The following is a 19,277-nucleotide window of genomic DNA, read 5'->3' as shown; positions in this document are numbered from 1 at the left end:
AGAGGAGGCATTGCCGACCAACGTTCTTGATTCCTTGCAGCCATGCTAGGCTTATAGAGGAGCCACTAGGGAGGATGTGAGGGGGCTCTGCAGTGTTCTCCCTATAGAATCCTTGCTGGGTCACTATCAAAAGCATCTGATTAGAGTGCCATGTAAAGGCCCCTAGGGACCTGGTGCCCATCCCCTGGCCCAGGAGCCTCTGCAGTCTCTTATCTCCTTTTTCTTGTCTGCAGTATCTGATCGTCTCCTGTAGCGTGTCTGCAGTCTCTGACCATCTCCTGTACCGTGTCTGCAGTCTTTGACCATCTCCTGTACCGTGTCTGCAGTCTCTGACCATCTCCTGTACCGTGTCTGCGGTCTCTGACCATCTCCTGTACCGTGTCTGCAGTCTCTGACCTTCTTCTGTACCGTGTCTGCAGTCTCTGACCATCTTCTGTACCGTGTCTGCAGTCTCTGACCATCTCCTGTACCGTGTCTGCAGTCTCTGACCATCTCCTGTACCGTGTCTGCAGTCTCTGACCATCTCCTGTACCGTGTCTGCAGTCTCTGACCATCTCCTGGTCTGTGTCTGCGGTCTCTGACCATCTCCTGGTCCGTGTCTGCAGTCTCTGACCTTCTTCTGTACCGTGTCTGCAGTCTCTGACCATCTCCTGCATCATGTCTGCAGTCTCCGACCATCTCCTGCATCATGTCTGCAGTCTCCGACCATCTCCTGCATCATGTCTGCAGTCCCTGACCATCTCCTGTATCATGTCTGCAAATGCTTTGTCAACACTTGCTGCTCTTATACAAACTGAAGCCCCGTGAAAGCCAGGCCATAGAGTTTAATGCTTCTAAAATATGGGTACGGGACTAATTTAAAATCCAATACACTGCAGATGTAAATGAGCCCTCTTGGGCTTGTTCCCAAGTGCTACCAGAGGGACGGGGGTTAAAACCAGGCGTTTAAGTACCAGTTTTTCCACCCTGGTACTCAACTTGTACTCAAGTACTTAGGAACAAGCCCAAGAGGGCTCATTTCCATGTTGCCTCTTAACTGCTTGTCAAGCATTTTCTTTTTTTAAATTGATCCACCCCAGACTTCCCCTCCCATCTTTCGCCGGCGTTTCTAGGCCTTACTGTTTCCACCGGTTCTCCTTGCTGGAGAGGAAGCTGTACCAGAGGATCTGCAGTTCAAGGATTTCCCTGCTTCCAAACCTGGTAGCCTCAGGAAATTTGAAGTGAGATTTGGTGATGTCACTACAGTACTGCTAACTGTTCTCCTCTACCAAGATGGCTGCCTCCGCACAGAGACACAGTATAGAACATGGCATGGTAAGTCAGTAGTGGGAAGAAGTACATCTATAGGGAGACCACAGGCAACACTGGTGACTAGTATTTCACCCTCTACTTGCTTTTTGTGCAGTTTCCATCTCTGAACCTCTTAGAAGTGTGTGTGTGTGTGCAGGTTTTTTTTTTGCTGGGTCCAAAGTTACATCTTAAAGGGCCTCCAACCTCTTTTACTCACCTGACTTTCTCACCGCGCCTTCCTCCTTCACAGCAGTTGACACTAGGTATGGGGGAGCCTGTGACCACCTCTCCTCTGTCTGTGCTCAGGCCTAATAACCACTTTATAGGGTCCAGCACTGTCACATGACCAAGAGAGTGACATCTTCTTTCCCCTGGTTCCCCAAGACCGATAATTTCATCACTGGCTGCATTGGAGGTAGGAGCTGTAAAGGAGTCCATATAAGGGGAGTATAGGTGGGTCATTAGGGGCCCTTTGCAGATACGCTGTTCCTCTTTTCTCATGGTCAATATGTCTGTGTCCATTTTTTAAATGCTTTTTAATCAGAATCCCTTTTATTTGTTTTTTTTTATTTCAGGATAAATGGATCCCCCATCAAGACGATTTCAACCACCTTCTGCCCGAACTGAACTTTTGCCATGGCACAGCAAGCTCTGGTAAGATCCGTGCATGCAGAATTTGGACATATTATTGTCATCATAGTGCACTGATTGTCCACTGATTTCCTTAAATGCCACCTTTTTGCACCATGTTACACCCGTATTTAGGATGTAACATGGTGAAATGTGCTGTACAGATGATGACCCCTGGTTTGAATGGGTGTAGAGGTGCACTTGATATGGACGGTCGTCACAGTTGGGGTTGCTCTTACATTTTTTTATTGAAGTTCGTGGTTCAAGTGATCAGTAGAGCCAGTGTGCTTCAGGGGTGATGCCTCCCACATTGTTAGGGCTGTGATGGTTGATGTGGTCGAGATTGGCCTTGGACCCAGGGGTCAAATAAGAATGGAGCCTTTTAGGTGCTGTAAAATGATGGAGGACTGTATTTGACCTTCAAGTCCAGACCCGTTCCAACCATCACAGCCCTGACAAAGGGGGAGGCAATTCCCCCGAAACACGTCGGCTACTGTCATCACTTGTGAACCGTGAATTTCAATAAAAAAATTTAAAAGCAACCTCAAGTGTGATGATCTTCCATACCAAATACACCTCTACACCCATCCGAATCTATCTTGCTTGGCACTTTTCCATCTCTACCAGAGAGGTAGCAGCTGAAACGCCAATGATGATCACCCACATCTTGCCTTCAACCACCATGTATCTCTGTGATGGAACAGACAACAAAGGTCCTGTGCGCCGCACATCACCGCAAGACCCTGTGAATGTGTTAAATTACAGCCTCGGCCAAGCCACTCCCCCAATACACACACAAACACACCCCTGTGACCAGACTATAGCAAATAAGTTACTTATCCAAACACAATCCTTTAACCAGTTGTGGACCCTGGATTCTGTACATACGCTAAAACTTTATCAACATGTACAGGGTGTGTAGTCCCTTCTCCCACTAGCTGGAGATTCCCAGCTGTCATAATGACAGCTGCTGCGTAAATATAGAAGCTGCTGCTGTCAAAAGAAATAAAGGATCCCATGGCACAGTGTTTATAAACGTTGTTACTTTTGTATCTAATCTCATTCATCTGCAGATCAAAGGGATGAACCTCTATCTTTTATATGTTATCAGTTAAAGTAACCTGACAAGTTAGAAAAAAAAAAAATATGTTCTAATATAACCCCTTTAAAGTGGTTGTAAACCCTTACAAACCACTTTGACCTACAGGTAAGCCTAGATTAAGGCAGGGGCACTGAGCGTGGCATTCTCAATAACGAAGATGCCGCGCGTCTCGGCTCCCGTGCGCATGCGCGGGAGTGACCTCATCGCGGCTTTGGCGAATGACAGCGGTGGAGCTGCGAGACCCCACCAAGAAGATGGATGCGGCGGACTACAGGGGACAGCAGTGACTTCGCTGGCTCCTGTGTCAGGTAAGTGACACATAATGGACTACTATGTGATGCATAGTAGTCCATTATGCTTTGCCTTTGCAGGGAATGAAAGAGGAAGTAAACCCATAATTGTAAAATATCTGATGTGGCCCTTCCACTGAAAAAGTTTGGAGACCCTTGCGTTTTTTTTTTTTTTTTTATATATAATGGAAACAATATCACCATTCCAGAAAGCAAATGACAAATCGTATCCATTACAATTCAAACAATGCAGTGTATTCGTAGGGCCCACATATTGTGCTCCTAAGTACACATCTATTCTTTAATACAATCGGCATAGAGAACATTATGTTTGACTCATGCCGCTTTCGTCGGCAGGCAACACTATTCCTCCTTTAAGGCATCTTCCCCCGCTCCGGTTTGAGAACCTGTCAAAATGAGCATTTTGACAGGTACCTGCTTATACTTCTGTACTGACCGCCTAGGCCAGTGATGGCGAATCCTTGGCACCCCAGATGTTTTGGAACTACATTTCCCGTGATGCTCCACTACACTGCAGAGTGCAAGAGCATCATGGAAAATGTAGTTCCAAAACATCTGGGGTGCCAAGGATTCGCCATCACTGGCCTAGGCGGTCAGAGCGGAAGTTCTCTCTGAAAATTTTATTTTTTCTTGGCTTATGTCAGAAATATTTTTAAATGAGTAATTTTTCTCCTCCACTGATATGCGCTGATGCGGCCGCAATGATGGGCTAACACTGAAGAGGCACTAATATGCAGCACTGAAGGGTGGGACTGATGGGCAGCACTTATGGGCAATGATAAGTGGCACTAGTGGGCACTGAAAGGCAGCACTGATTGGCCTCACTGATGGGCACTGTTGGGGCTTTACCGTAATCATGTCCCTGATGATGTATACAGGTCTCCCCTGTGAGGAGCTGCCGCTGATTGGCTCTCCTCTCCTCCCTCTGTCAGTGTGAGGCTAGGAGAGTCGATAAACAGTATCTCCTTGTTTACATTTTATCAGCTGTGATTGTACACCACTGCTGATCACATGGGAAAAGAGCCGCGGCTCTTTACCGAGATCAGGGTCACCCTGTGTCCCCAGGGACACGGCGAGCCCACGATTGCCGCGTTGCGTACCAAGACTGGGTGCAGTCATATGAAGGTGTCCCAGAGCTGCTCCACTCTGCCATTTATTTGTCTATACGGCGGGCGGGAGGCAATTCAAGAACCTAACCTGGCCCAAACTGGAAAAAGCAAAGAGAGAAGCTAGGAAGATGCATAGAAAAGAGAGAGAAAAAAGGGTTGGGGGAGTATTATGGGAGCATCCTGATCAATCGCACCCCTGGCCCCCCTGCCCACCCTGAGGGAGGTCTGTTATAGCTGCAAAGAGCGGGCCAACTCAATATAGAACCCTACAGTCTAATGCTCTGTACACGCGATAGGATTTTCCAAAGGAAAATGTTCGATGGGGGCTTGTTGTCGGAAATTCCGACCGTGTGTAAGCTCCATCACACATTTTCCATCGGAATTTTCATCACACAAAATGTGAGACCTGGATCTCAAATTTTCCAACAACAAAATCCGTTGTCAGAAATCTTGACGCACAAAGTTCCACGCACGCTCGGAATCATCAGAAGAGCCGCACTGGCTATTGAACTTCATTTTTCTCGGCTCGTCGTACGTGTTGTACGTCACCGCGTTCTTGACGTTCGTAATTTCCGACAAACTTTGTGCGACCGTGTGTATGCAAGACAAGTTTGAGCCAACATCCGTCGGAAAAAAAAAAATCCATGGATTTTGTTGTTGGAATGTCCGATCAATGTCCGATCGTGTGTACGGGGCATTAGACGCCTTTTAAAGTTCATGTGCGTGTAAAGGCAGGTGTCGCAATACTTTTGACAATATTGTGTATCTCCAGTAGACAGGTTCTCTTGAACCGACAAAGCTCCCACTACATCTGTAAACAGACATGTTGTTGTGACGGGGAACATGCAAATTCTTGTCGGCTATTCCGATTCTTCTGGGCAATGCGCAGTTATTAAAGGCAGAAATTTTCTGATGAGAAGTTTCACACCTGGAGATACGCTCAGGTGTTGGAGAGATTTTCATTTCTTAGATCTCTTGATTAGTCCTCTTTGAAGTGAATTCCTTTTCATTCATCCATTTATTGTTTTGCTTCTACGTGCTTCACACAAAGTCCCACCCTCCGCGCAAACGAACCCCCTTTTTCTTTCTCGATGTAAATGGCATGGATATTCATGACCTTACCATGTCCTGATGTCATATAAAGTCCCTAGGGATGGAAATAGATGACCTTACCAGGTCCTGATGTCATATAAAGTCCCTAGGGATGGAAATAGATGACCTTACCAGGTCCTGATGTCCTATAAACTCCCTAGGGATGAAAATAGATGACCTTACCAGGTCCTGATGTCCTATAAACTCCCTAGGGATGGAAATAGATGACCTTACCAGGTCCTGATGTCCTATAAAGTCACTAGGGATGGAAATAGATTACCTTACCAGGTCCTGATGTCATATAAAGTCCCTAGGGATGGAAATAGATGACCTTACCAGGTCCTGATGTCCTATAAACTCCCTAGGGATGAAAATAGATGACCTTACCAGGTCCTGATGTCCTATAAACTCCCTAGGGATGGAAATAGATGACCTTACCAGGTCCTGATGTCCTATAAAGTCACTAGGGATGGAAATAGATTACCTTACCAGGTCCTGATGTCCTATAAAGTCTCTAGGGATGGAAATAGATGACCTTACCAGGTCCTGATGTCCTATAAAGTCCCTAGGGATGGAAATAGATGACCTTACCAGGTCCTGATGTGCTATAAACTCCCTAGGGATGGAAATAGATGACCTTACCAGGTCCTGATGTCCTATAAACTCCCTAGGGATGGAAATAGATGACCTTACCAGGTCCTGATGTCATATAAAGTCCCTAGGGATGGAAATAGATGACCTTACCAGGTCCTGATGTCCTATAAAGTCCCTAGGGATGGAAATAGATGACCTTACCAGGTCCTGATGTCCTATAAACTCCCTAGGGATGGAAATAGATGACCTTACCAGGTCCTGATGTCCTATAAACTCCCTAGGGATGGAAATAGATGACCTTACCAGGTCCTGATGTCCTATAAAGTCTCTAGGGATGGAAATAGATGACCTTACCAGGTCCTGATGTCCTATAAAGTCCCTAGGGATGGAAATAGATGACCTTACCAGGTCCTGATGTGCTATAAACTCCCTAGGGATGGAAATAGATGACCTTACCAGGTCCTGATGTCCTATAAACTCCCTAGGGATGGAAATAGATGACCTTACCAGGTCCTGATGTCATATAAAGTCCCTAGGGATGGAAATAGATGACCTTACCAGGTCCTGATGTCCTATAAACTCCCTAGGGATGGAAATAGATGACCTTACCAGTTCCTGATGTCCTATAAACTCCCTAGGGATGGAAATAGATGACCTTACCAGGTCCTGATGTCCTATAAAGTCTCTAGGGATGGAAATAGATGACCTTACCAGGTCCTGATGTCATATAAAGTCCCTAGCGATGGAAATAGATGACCTTACCAGGTCATGGCTTCCTGAAAGTCTCTCTTTTTTCCAAAAAACGTTTTCAACGCTCTTTGAAGTGAAGGCAGAAAAATTAGGATTAAAGCAGAACAGCTCGGCACACGGTTCTAATATTATGTGTTATCTGTAGAAGGTACAATATATCTTCAGATTTTCACCCCCTCTCTGTCACAGCCATGCAAGTGACACCCCTATTTCCAGGTCCATTGGTTCAGCTTCCTGTGTTGGCTCTTCATCTCTGACACTGGACTCAAAACAGGATGTGCTTCAGGGTGTCCCCAAGGGTCCCATGCCAAAATGCTTAAAAGTGCCGCTACCTCCACAAGTCCATCAGAAGGAAATACTCCAAACACCGTATGCACATACTCAGGGGTGCCCACTATGGAGTGTAGACAAAGTGGGATTGACGATGTTTAACCACTTGCTTACTGGGCACTTAAACCCCCCTCCTGCCCAGACCAATTTTCAGCTTTCAGCGTTGATACACTTTGAATGACAATTGCACGGCCATGCAACACTGTACCCAAATGAAATTTTTATCATTTTTTTCCCACAAATAGAGCTTTCTTTTGGTGGTATTTAATTACAACTGGGAGTTTTATTTTTTGCTAAACAAACAAAAAAAGATGCAAAATAAAATAAAAAATCATGTTTAATAGTTTGTTATAAAATTTTGCAAACAGGTCATTTTTCTCCTTCATTGAAGTGCGCTGATGAGGCGGCACTGGTGGGCACTGATAGGCTGCACTGGTGGGCACTGATAGGCTGCACTGGTGGGCACTGATAGGCTGCACTGGTGGGCACTGATAGGCATAGTTAAGACAGCACTAATAGGCGCAGATAAGGTGGCACCGATAGGCACAGATAAGGCAGTACTGATGGGCACAGATAAGGCGGCACTGATGGGCAAAGATGGGCACAGATAAGATGGCACGGATGGTTGGCACTAAGGGGCACTGATAGGTACCACTGATAGATGGGACTGATGGGCACTGATAGGTGGCACTGCTGGGCACTGATGGGGGGCACTGGTAGATGACACTGATGGGCACGGATATGTGGCACTAGGGTGCAGCACCGTTGTTGAGGCAGATTGTGGGCACTGATGTGTGGCACTGTGGGCACTGATGTGTGGCACTGTGGGCACTGATGGGTGGCACTATGGGCACTGATGGGGGGCACTTTTTAATTACTGAGGTGGCACTGGTAGGGGACAGGTGGGCACTGGTAAGCTGGTCGTGATCGGGACTGATGTCCTGATCGCGGCCGCCGGTGATCGGCTCTTTTTTTTTCCTCTTCGCACTGCCAGCGCGAGGAGGAAAAATAGCCGATTACCGGCTCCGTTGTATCCCATGATCAGCTGTCATTGGCTGACAGCTGATCACGTGGTAAGGGTTGGGATCGACCCCTTGCTTTGATCCGTGATCAGGCGAGTCTCATAGACCAGGGGGGGTGCAGTCCGCTTGTGCACGGGACGACGTCAATAGACGTCGTCCCGGCAAAGGAGGTCCGCGCTGTAGACATCATTTGGCTATAGCGCGGATCTCTATTGGTTAAATAATTTGCCAATTAATAGGCTGGGAATAAGTTTAAGAGATGTTACAATCAAGAACGTAAATGTATTTTATTGGGATTTTATGTGATAGACCAACAAAAGTGGAAAATACTTGTGAAGTGGAAGGAAAATAATAAATGGTTTTCCACATTTTTTACAAATAAATGTGAAAAGTGTGGGGTGCATTTGTATGCGCCCCCCGGAGTCAATACTTCGTAGAACCACCTTTCACTGCAATTACAGCTGAAAGTCTTTTTGGGGATGTCTCTACCAGTTTTGCCCATCTAGAGAGTGACATTTTTGCCCATTCTTCTTTACAAAATAGCTCAAGCTTTGCCAGATTGGATGGAGAGCGTCTAAACAGCAATTTTGAAGTCTTGCCACAGATTCTCAATTGGATTTAAGTCTGGACTTTGACTGGGCCATTCTAACACATGAATATTCTTCAATCTAAACCATTCCATTGTAGCTCTGGCTGTATGTTTAGGGTCATTGTCCTGCTGGAAGGTGAACTTCCGCCCCAGTCTTAAGTCTTTTGCAGACTTTAACAGGTTTTCTTCTAAGATTGTCCTGTATTTGGCTCCATCCATCTTCCTATCAACTCTGGCCAGCTTCCCTGTCCCTGCTAATGAAAAGCATCCCCACAACATGATGCTGCCACCACCATGTTTCATAGTGGGGATGATGTATTCAGGGTGATGTGCAGTGTTAGTTTCCCACCACACATAGCATGCTGCTTTAAAGCAGTGTTCCAGCCAAATATATATGTTTCTAAAGTCAGCAGCTGCAAACACTGTAGCTGCTGACTTTTAATAAGGACAATCGTCTGTCCAGGAAGCCAGCGATGTCAGCCTCCTGTACTCTTCGTACTTCCAAAAAAGGTAAGTTAGAAAGTAATTTTTTTTTTTAAATATCCAAAAACAAGGGGTGGAGAGGTAGTCTTTTGTTTAACCTCCTCGCGCCCGCCCTATAGCCGAATTACGGCCGTAGAGCAGGCGCGTTCGTTTGGGCGGTCGTCCCTGGACGGCCTGATGTTTACTTCCGCAATGCGCGCCGCCGCGGGCGCGCATCGCGGAAGTTCTGTGTTCGCCGTGTCCCCCGGGGACAGGCAAACACAGATCGCTGTAAACGGCCAATCACAGCGGCCGTTTACAGCGTGATCGGCGTGTCCAATGGGAGATGATCTCATATGTAAACATATGAGATCATCTCGCAGCGCCGCTCTCCTTCCTCGCACAGACAGTGCGAGAGGGGAGAGATGAACGGCTGCAGCGGCAGCCGTTCTGATTCTGGAAAAAAAAATAATTAAAAAAATGAAATAAAAAGTGCCATCCGCCCCCAGCAGTGCCATCCGCCCCCAGCAGTGCCATCCGCCCCCAGCAGTGCTATCTGCCCCAGTGCCATCCACCCCAGTGCTACCTGCCCCCAGTGCCATCCACCCCAGTGCTACCTGCCCCCAGTGCCATCCACCCCAGTGCTACCTGCCCCTAGTGCCATCCACCCCAGTGCTACCTGCCCCTAGTGCCATCCACCCCAGTGCTACCTGCCCCCAGTGCCATCCACCCCAGTGCTACCTGCCCCCAGTGCCATCCACCCCAGTGCTACCTGCCCCCAGTGCCATCCACCCCAGTGCCACCTGCCGTCAGTGCCACCTGCCCCCAGTGCCACCTGCCCCCAGTGCCACCTGCCGTCAGTGCCACCTGCCGTCAGTGCCACGTGTCATCAGTGCCACATAGTGCCATCTGTCATCAGTGCCACGTATCAGTGCCATTTGTCATCAGTGCCACCTGTCAGTGTCACGTGCCATCTGTTGTCAGTGTCACGTGTCATCAATGCCACTTATCAGTGCCATCTGTCATCAGTGTCACGCGTCATCGGTGGCATGTATTAGTGCCATCTGTCATCGGTGGCACATATTAGTGCCACGTATTAGTGCCATCTGTCATCGGTGCCACGTTTCAGTGCCACGTGTCATCAGTGCCACGTATTAGTGCCACGTGTCATCAGTGCCACGTATAAGTGCCACGCGTCATCAGTGCCACATATTAGTGCCATCTGTCATCAGTGCCACATATTAGTGCCATCTGTCATCAGTGCCACCTGTCATCATTGCCACGTATCAGTGCCATCTGTCATCAGTGTCACGTGTCATTGTCCTGGTGCTTCAAAAGTGTAATAAATAGTCAACAAGTTAGATGTGTAATTTATGTTCCTAGAACACATGATGGCGCTACCTGCATGTTGGGCCTCTCTATGTGGCCAGGCTGTGAAAAAGTCCCACACATGTGGTATTGTAATACTCAGGAGGAGTAGCAGAATTTTTTGGGGGGTGTCATTTGTGGTATACACATGCCACGTGAGAGAAATAACCTATTACAATGACAATTTTGTGGAGAAAAAAAAAAAAAATGAAAAATCTTAATTTTGCAAAGAATTGTGGGAAAAAAATGACAACATCAAAAAGCTCACTATACCTCTTACTAAATACCTTGGAATGTCTACTTTCCAAAAAGGGGTCATTTGGGGGGTATTTGTACTTTCCTGACTTGTTCGGGTCACAAGAAGCGAGATAGGCCACCAGTACATCAGATGTGATCAATTTTGTGCGATTCGCACCACAGCTTGTAGACTCTCTAACTTTCACAAAGACCAAATAATATCCACTAATTTGGGTTATTTTTACCAAAGATATGTAGCAGTATAAATTGTGACCAAAATTTATGAAGAAAAATTAATAATTTGCATAATTCTGTCACAGAAACAAAGAAATATGCGTTTTTTTTCAAAATTTTCGGTCTTTTTTCATTTATAGCGCAAAAAATAAAAACCCCAGAGGTGATCAAATACCACCAAAAGAAAGCTCTATTTGTGGGAAAAAAAGGACAAAAAATTCATTTGGGTACAGTGTTGCATGACTGAGTAATTGTCATTCAAAGTGTGAGAGCACCGAAAGCTGAAAATTGGTCTGGGCAGGAAGGTGTTTAAGTGCCCTGTAAGCAAGTGGTTAAGAGCACTTCGGGAGTCTGTCTGTATTAACCTGCTGTGTATGACTTCTTTCATGGGGGGTCATATAAATCTGGTGAGTAGGCTGTGTGACCGGTGTTGGTGGCAGAAGGTCCTAGTCTCTATTGTTGGAAATATGGAAACACATGCACTTTTGTATATCGTTTGATGGGAATTGAATGGACTTTGTTCACTTATTTTTATTTAATATTATTTAATTTTGAACATTTCACTTTACAAGTTTATAAAGTTTACATAAGTATATTGTCACACACTGGAGAGATTCAGTGGTCACTGTATGTACTTGGTATTTAAAACTTTTGCACTGTCACTTTATCATTAGTAACCTGCTGGGGACACCTAGTGGCTGCAAAGTATATTGTATCCTTTTGCATTTATGATGTACATGTTTAAAGCGGAGGTCCACCCTAAAGTGGACCTTCCGCTCATTGGAATCCTCCCCCCTCCGGCGCCACAATTGGCGGGAGGGGGTGCAGGTACCTGTACAGTACAGGTATCTGCACCCACTTCCGGGATAGCTCTCTGCGGAAAGGGGCGTAGATTACGCCCCTTTCCGAAAGTCCCCCGCTGCCTGCTGGGAAACACAAAGATCCCAGAGGCAGCGGGTCCATCCTTATTGCGCAGCGCGACTCGCGCATGCGCAGTAGGGAACCGGGAAATGAAGCCGAAAGGCTCCACTTCCTGATTCCCAAACCCAAGATGGTGGCGGCAGCACCAGAGAGACGATCGAGAGATCGGCTTCGGGTGCCTACATTGCGGGCGCGCTGGACAGGTAAGTGTCACTATTTTAAAAGTCAGCAGCTGCAGTATTTGTAGCTGCTGGCTTTAAAAAAAAAAAAAAAAACGCGGACTCCCGCTTTAATTAGTGAGTAGGGTGCGCTGTTCATATTTTTTTACATATTTTTATTATTTTTACTGTATGTCTGCATCTCTGACCATCTCCTTTATCATGTCTGCAGTCTCTGACCATCTCCTTTATCATGTCTGCAGTCTCTGACCATCTCCTTTATCATGTCTGCAGTCCCTGACCATCTCCTTTATCATGTCTGCAGTCTCTGACCATCTCTTGTATCATGTCTGCAGTCTCTGACCATCTCTTGTATCATGTCTGCAGTCTCTGACCATCTCCTTTATCATGTCTACAGTTTCTGACCATCTCCTTTTATCATGTCTGCAGTCTCTGACCATATCCTGTACCATGTCTGCAGTCTCTGACCATATCTTGTACCATGTCTGCAGTCTCTGACCATCTCTTGTACCATGTCTGCGGTCTCTGACCATCTCTTGTACCATGTCTGCGGTCTCTGACCATCTCTTGTACCATGTTTGCGGTCCCTGACCATCTCTTGTACCATGTTTGCGGTCCCTGACCATCTCCTTTATCATGTCTGCAGTCTCTGACCATCTCTTGTACCATGTCTGCGGTCTCTGACCATCTCTTGTACCATGTCTGCAGTCTCTGACCATCTCTTGTACCATGTCTGCAGTCTCTGACCATCTCTTGTACCATGTCTGCAGTCTCTGACCATCTCCTTTATCATGTCTGCAGTCTCTGACCATCTCTTGTACCATGTCTGCAGTCTCTGACCATCTCCTGTAGCATGCCTGCAGTCTCTGAGGCCCCTTATATCCAATAAATTATCCATCAATGCTTTAAACCAACTTAATCCAACCTGACCCATCCACCTACTTGCCCATTCTAGCTGTTACCCATTGTATGCTTTATCTGAGCTGATCCAGGAAGAGCAGCCTACCCCATGTGGTGCTCTGATTCTCAGTGAATTCCTACTATGGAGAAGTACTGCACATGTATGGCATTTCTACATAAGCCTTAATGGAATGGCTATCAACTAGGGGCACAGCACCATGTGGCACGGGATAGGCACACCAAATGGCGTAGGAAGTATCTCTTGGACTGATTTAAGATAAGTTGAAGAAGTATATGTAGAACGGCGAAGGGACAGATAGTATTAAGTTGGTCTTCTCTAAAGTACAATTTTCCATCAATTTGTGATGCCAAAATGTCCCATATTATTAGCTCTACGCTTAGACAGGAGACAGGTCAGTCTCTGTAGAGGGCTTATAACTTGACAATGATCTGGTAGGAGAGAATATAAATAAATAGTAGCATACCTACCTATTGGGATAGGTGGGTGTGCTTTTATTCAGTTGCATTCTGTCTTGGTAGGGTGGCACAGAAGGGAGGTACAAGGTTGAGGGAGTTCTGGCAAGGCACAAGCTGTTGCCATATTATGTGCATCCTCAGAAAGTTCATCTCTATAGGCAAACAAGTAATTCAGCTGCAGAAATTAGAAATCTGTCAATATACTGATTGGCGGTCTCTCCAACAAAGAGTGACCAATGTAATTACATGAAATAAACATCTCCAAGAGATTTATGTCATGGGCAATCATTCAATATGAATGATCCTCAGAAGTTCCAGCTTTTGTTGTTCTATCACCCATAAAGATCACTGACCTGGCTCATCATGGCCCAAGTATAGTCTCATTATTGTGACTGCATCCTCCATGTTAAAGGGGTTATAAACCTTTGCGTTTTTTTATCTTAATGCATCCTATGCAGGTGACAGGTGACCAGCCCCCCGTTTTACTTACCTGAACCCTCTAACCCGACCCGACGGGACACGCTGTCTCTCTGCCCGAGGTTCTCGGCTCTTGATTGGATAGATTTATAGCAGCGCAGCCATTGGCTCCCACTGCTGTCAATCGAATCCAGTGACGCGAGCACCGGGGGATGGGGCCAAGTCCTGCATCCAGCAATTCTCCGAGGGGGTTATTAGATGTGGGGAGGAGCTGCGAGAGCTGCCAGGGGACCCCAGAAGATGAGATTCGGGGCCACACTGTGCAAAACAAGCTGCACAGTGGAGGTAAGTATGATATGTTTGTTATTTTTATTTTTATTTTTTATTTACTGTGGCAGCACGCAGGTAAAGTCACCTGGTTGTATCCAGGATGGGAAATATGTGTGCCCTAGATTCAGGCTTTATGCAGACTTTTACAATTAGAGGGGAAGAGTTAATGAGCCCAGCTGAAGTAAGTGGGCTCATTAAGACCTCTACAAAAAACCCCAGCATGCTTAGGGAGATGCTCCATCCTGGAACCAGTTTTGTGTTGTATAGACTGGGGAGTGTGATATCTGTTCTGTGCGGTGAGTTAACGCCTGTGTGGCAAACCTCTACAACAGAGACAGGGACTGGTGCAGCACAAGGCTGCACTCAGTTGTTAGACAGGGAATCTAAGTGTGTAGTTAGAGGTCAAGCTGACCAGGATTTATTTTCATGTTTTATTTTTGTTTGGCTGTTATATGTATCACTGCATGTAGCATAAATAAACCGCATCTTTTGTTTTTGCACCTACAACGCTGTCTGCTGTGCCTGATTTTGTGTTGTGAACCCATCCAGGGGGTCACACACACCCGCTGCCGAGCTAACCCCTCACATTACCTTTACAATCACTTTAAGCAACTGTGTGCAGATTATCTGTCTAGGGTCCATTTGTTTTTTTGTGTTGCATTAACATGCATTGTATTAGGACAGCCCATTGACAATAAGTGACCACCAATGCATCCTAGTGTGACTTGATGTGCAGGCCATATGTGGCCCTTTGCTTGCCTTTATCCGGCCCCTGGGGCCCTATTTCTCTCATTGATACGAGGCACTATTCCTCCCCCTGACACCAAGAATTGGGCATAATTCATCCCACTTACACCAAAGATTGGGCACTATTCCTTCTACTGACACCAACGACAAGGCACCATTCCTTCTATTGACACCAACAATGGGGAACGATCTCTTTCACCAATACCAACAATTTGGCGCTATTCCTTCTACTGACACCAGCAATGGGGCAGTTCCTGCCACTGACAACAATGGTGAGGCACTAGTCCTCCCACAGACACCTGTAACGGGGCACTATTCCTTCCACAGGCACCAACTATGAAGAACTTTTCTTCCAACTGACACAAATGATGGGGCACTATTCCTCCCACTGATACATACAAAAGGGGTGCTATTGCTTCCACCAACACAAATTGGGCACTATTCCTCCCACTGACATTGTTTGGGCGCTATTCCTTCTACTGACACTGACAGGGCACTTTTGCTTTTACCAACACTGATGATGGAGCACTATTCCTTCCACTGATACCAACATTTTGGCACTATTCCTTCTACTGACACCAACAACAGGACACTTTCCTTTCACCAACACTGCTGATGGAGCACTGTTCCTTCCACTGATACCCACAATGGGACAGTATTACTCCCACCAACAAAAATAATGGCGCACTATTCCTCCCAATGATACCAACGTTTGGGCACTATTCCTTCTACTGGCATCAATGATGGGACACTATTCCTCCCACTAGCACCAACATTTGGTACTAGCCCTCCCACTGACACTAACATTTTGGCATTATTGCTCCTACTGACACCAATGATGGGGCACTACTTCTTCTACTGACACCAATGATGGGGCACTACTTCTTCTACTGACACCAATGATGGGGCACTACTTCTTCTACTGACACCAATGATGGGGTACTACTACTTCTACTGACACCAATGATGGGGCACTATTTCTTCTACTAACACCAACAGTTGGGCACTATTCCTCCCACTGACATCAATGATGGGGCACTATTCCTTTTACGGTAAGTCTCTGACCCTCTCCTGTAGAATGTCTGCAGTCTCTGACCCTTTCCTGTAGAATGTCTGCTGTCTCTGACCCTCTCCTGTAGAATGTCTGCTGTCTCTGACCCTCTCCTGTAGTATGTCTGCTGTCTCCGACCCTCTCCTGTAGTATGTCTGCTGTCTCCGACCCTCTCCTGTAGTATGTCTGCAGTCTCTGACCCTCTCCTGTAGTATGTCTGCAGTCTCTGACCCTCTCCTGTAGTATGTCTGCAGTTTCTGACCCTCTCCTGTAGTATGTCTCCAGTTTCTGACCCTCTTCTGTAGTATGCGTATTAATGTGCCACTTTACTTGCTCAATTATTTGTGATTGCCCCACTGCTCAGTGAGTGGTAATGATGAGCAGTAGCCTGTAGCAACCAATCTGTGAACAGTAATGGTATGCTTTAATTTCTAGCAACCAATCAGTGAGCGGTAATGTTGCCTTATGAGTTTATGTGACATCTCCATCAATAGCTGTAAAATATTGTAATTATGAATATATTTAATTTAGCTTGTATCTATGTAAAGCATGTAATATTGTCTAACAGACACTTCTGTGAAGCTGACAATTTGGTGCCTAAGCTTGTGTATCAAACAATGGGACCCAAACCTCATTGTTCTACACATACTCACTTCAAAGGATCCCATGTTTGGATATGCAATGAGGGGCCATGGCCAGTCCATCATGTATACTTAATTTCCCTGAAAATATAATCTACTTACAAGGTAAAGTTTCCTGCTCAAAGTAGGGACAAGGATTTGCATTAAAGGGGGCTGACTTATGCAAAGTATAGGGATTGGAGATGTAGACAGTCCTTTCCCAAGATAAGAGAGGCCCACCAATCGGAGCCACGCCATGCCAACCAATGAGGCATCAGCCTGTAATGATATACACAGACTAGATGGGGGGAAAATGCACACTCTCTGGTGGAGCGGTCCCCCAAATGGAACCTTCAGCTGCGGGTCATAGCCTGGTAACTATTGGAACTAAATATGTTTTTCGTTTGTCTTTTCTGTCCTACTGTTTGTAGATTCATGTTTTAAGGAATATACTCTGTATTCCTTCATGTAATCCATGATGTTTACCCTTTTCCTGTACAATTTAGATAAATTGCTGCGTATTAGTCTAGGCCTACTTTACTATATACCATAGGTAAGCCAAGCTCGCCTGTATAACATTTACTCCAAGTAATGCTGTTATTCAATGCATAATAATTTGTTCCTCCCTATCCCCTGTTAAATACCCTGTGATTGAATTAATTAGAAGATTGTATTTTTTCTTAGATGTGTAAGGTCAATCCCTCCTGACGAAGCAAATTTATTCACAAAATATGTAGAGGATTACACATTGGATCTACATCTTCTGAGGCCCCACCAAATTGTGGTGTTTCTACTGTTCACAGTCTGTATTATATTGCCGTTGTATGCAATTATGTTTTATATGTGACTTGTATTAATGTGTACAAAGTTGTTTTTTCTACAATAAATTACAGATTTTTATAATCAACTGTTTACTTTCTGGGTACCGAGATGGTCCATACAATTTCCTTGTCATAGGGCAATTATTGGAGTAGCCCCTGACATACCCCTCTATACCGCTTTACTATATACCAATACATCTTTGTTATTGTGTTAAAGCTTTCACTTATGGTTCAAAGAACTCTCATTTAACCCAAATCATATCTGAGAGATATTAAATCTCAAATATAGTAAATGGGTAACAGGTAATGATGTGCTGTAATCTCTAGCAACCAATCAGTAATAATGTGCTGTAACCTCTAGCAACCAATCAGCAAGCAGAAATGATGTGCTGTAACCTCTAGCAACTAGTCAGTGAATGGTAATAATCGACTGTAACCTCTGGCAACCAAGTACAAACACTGTGCGATTTGCTGTAGTAAACAGATTTTGAGTCTACCTGCTATTTGTTTGTATGACTCAGAATGGAGGGGGGGCCAACAAAATGTTTGCACAGGGTCCAATCAATAGTAAAGATGGCCCTGACGGTGCAGGGGATGGGACGGGGGTCAGCAAAATGCAAAGTAGACAAAAAAGGCTTGCAGGGCCCAGTTTGTTGTTGCCATTAAAAGGAGTACCCCACCATTTCTCATTTCTTCGAGTGCACTGAAAAAAAAAAAAACACTAGGAAGCTGCTAATCTATTAGACATTGCAAAAAAAAAAGGGGGGGGGGGGACTTTAGATGAGGTACATGGGGTAGAGCCAGACACAACCATATACATATGTGAAAAATGATATTCTTTATTAGACCAAAGATAGGGCATGGATCAACCCATATAAACGCATAATAGCACATTGGTATATAAAATACAAAGTATCAACATACATATTGAGGATAGTCACCAACATGACACATAAACAGAACATGTTGGTGACTATCCTCAATATGTATGTTGATACTTTGTATTTTATATACCAATGTGCTATTATGCGTTTATATGGGTTGATCCATGCCCTATCTTTGGTCTAATAAAGAATATCATTTTTTTTACATATGTATATGGTTGTGTCTGGCTCTACCCCACACCCCTCATCTAAAGTCCCCACCCTCTTTTTTGCAAAAGCAACCAGGGATGGAGGCGTAATATTCCCGTTGCATCTCATTTAAAGTCCCAAATATTGCTTTTTTTCTTTGAATCCATTAGACATGTTGATAGTACAGTTGTGTTGTGTAAATATTGAGTTACCTATTCTTGTATTGATTTTTATGCTATTGATCTAGAGCTGCTTATATAGATATATTTGTTTACCTTTATTACCTAAGGGCAGTTCTACTCTGCTTAGTGAACTGCACTTTAATTGTTATTTTATGCAAGTTCATAATTATAGTCTATTAGTGTCTACCACTAAGCAGGGGTGTGTTCTTTTATTGCCTAGATCCTACAGTAAGGTGAAAGGTACTACACGCTGGTGTTGCTACATGCATCTGTAGTGATTCAATCAACCAGGTGAGTCAGAGGGGCTGAGGGTGTTCTTGGAGTTGAGGCGGAGAACAGGGAACCCAAAATTACCAAGCAGCTCTTTCAGGGGGTAGTGCTACACACATTACCCCAGTTTTGAGGAACAAGGGACCTTAACACTGAAGTGTTCAGGCAG

At 45.2% G+C, this 19,277-nt stretch overlaps 1 protein-coding gene across 7 annotated transcripts in view; it reads left to right on the top strand.

The window, feature by feature from the left end:
* Positions 1-17,665, top strand: part of LOC143989136 (PIN2/TERF1-interacting telomerase inhibitor 1-like) — a 54,653-nt gene extending 36,988 nt beyond the window's left edge. For 3 of the 7 annotated variants that reach the window (XR_013276989.1, XR_013276986.1, XR_013276984.1), the window contains 2 exons: positions 1,866-1,944; positions 17,447-17,665. Coding sequence is in view for 1 of the 7 variants with exons in the window: in XM_077489167.1 (XP_077345293.1) it covers positions 1,866-2,009 (144 nt within the window). In the remaining 6 variants the exon portion in view is untranslated. Of the gene's footprint in view, positions 1-144; positions 1,315-1,865; positions 3,794-17,446 lie in introns of those variants that run through there. The other 4 variants (XR_013276988.1, XR_013276985.1, XR_013276987.1 and 1 more) reach the window with 3 other exon arrangements.
* Positions 17,666-19,277: the final 1,612 nt, after the last annotated feature.

The sequence above is a fragment of the Lithobates pipiens genome, unplaced genomic scaffold, assembly GCF_037356315.1.
Source record: "Lithobates pipiens isolate NorthernLeopardFrog02 unplaced genomic scaffold, aLitPip1_a1.2 Scaffold_18, whole genome shotgun sequence".
Lineage (NCBI taxonomy): Eukaryota > Metazoa > Chordata > Amphibia > Anura > Ranidae > Lithobates > Lithobates pipiens.
Note: the sequence above shows the minus strand (reverse complement) of the source record. Positions and strands in the feature narration are given on the sequence as shown.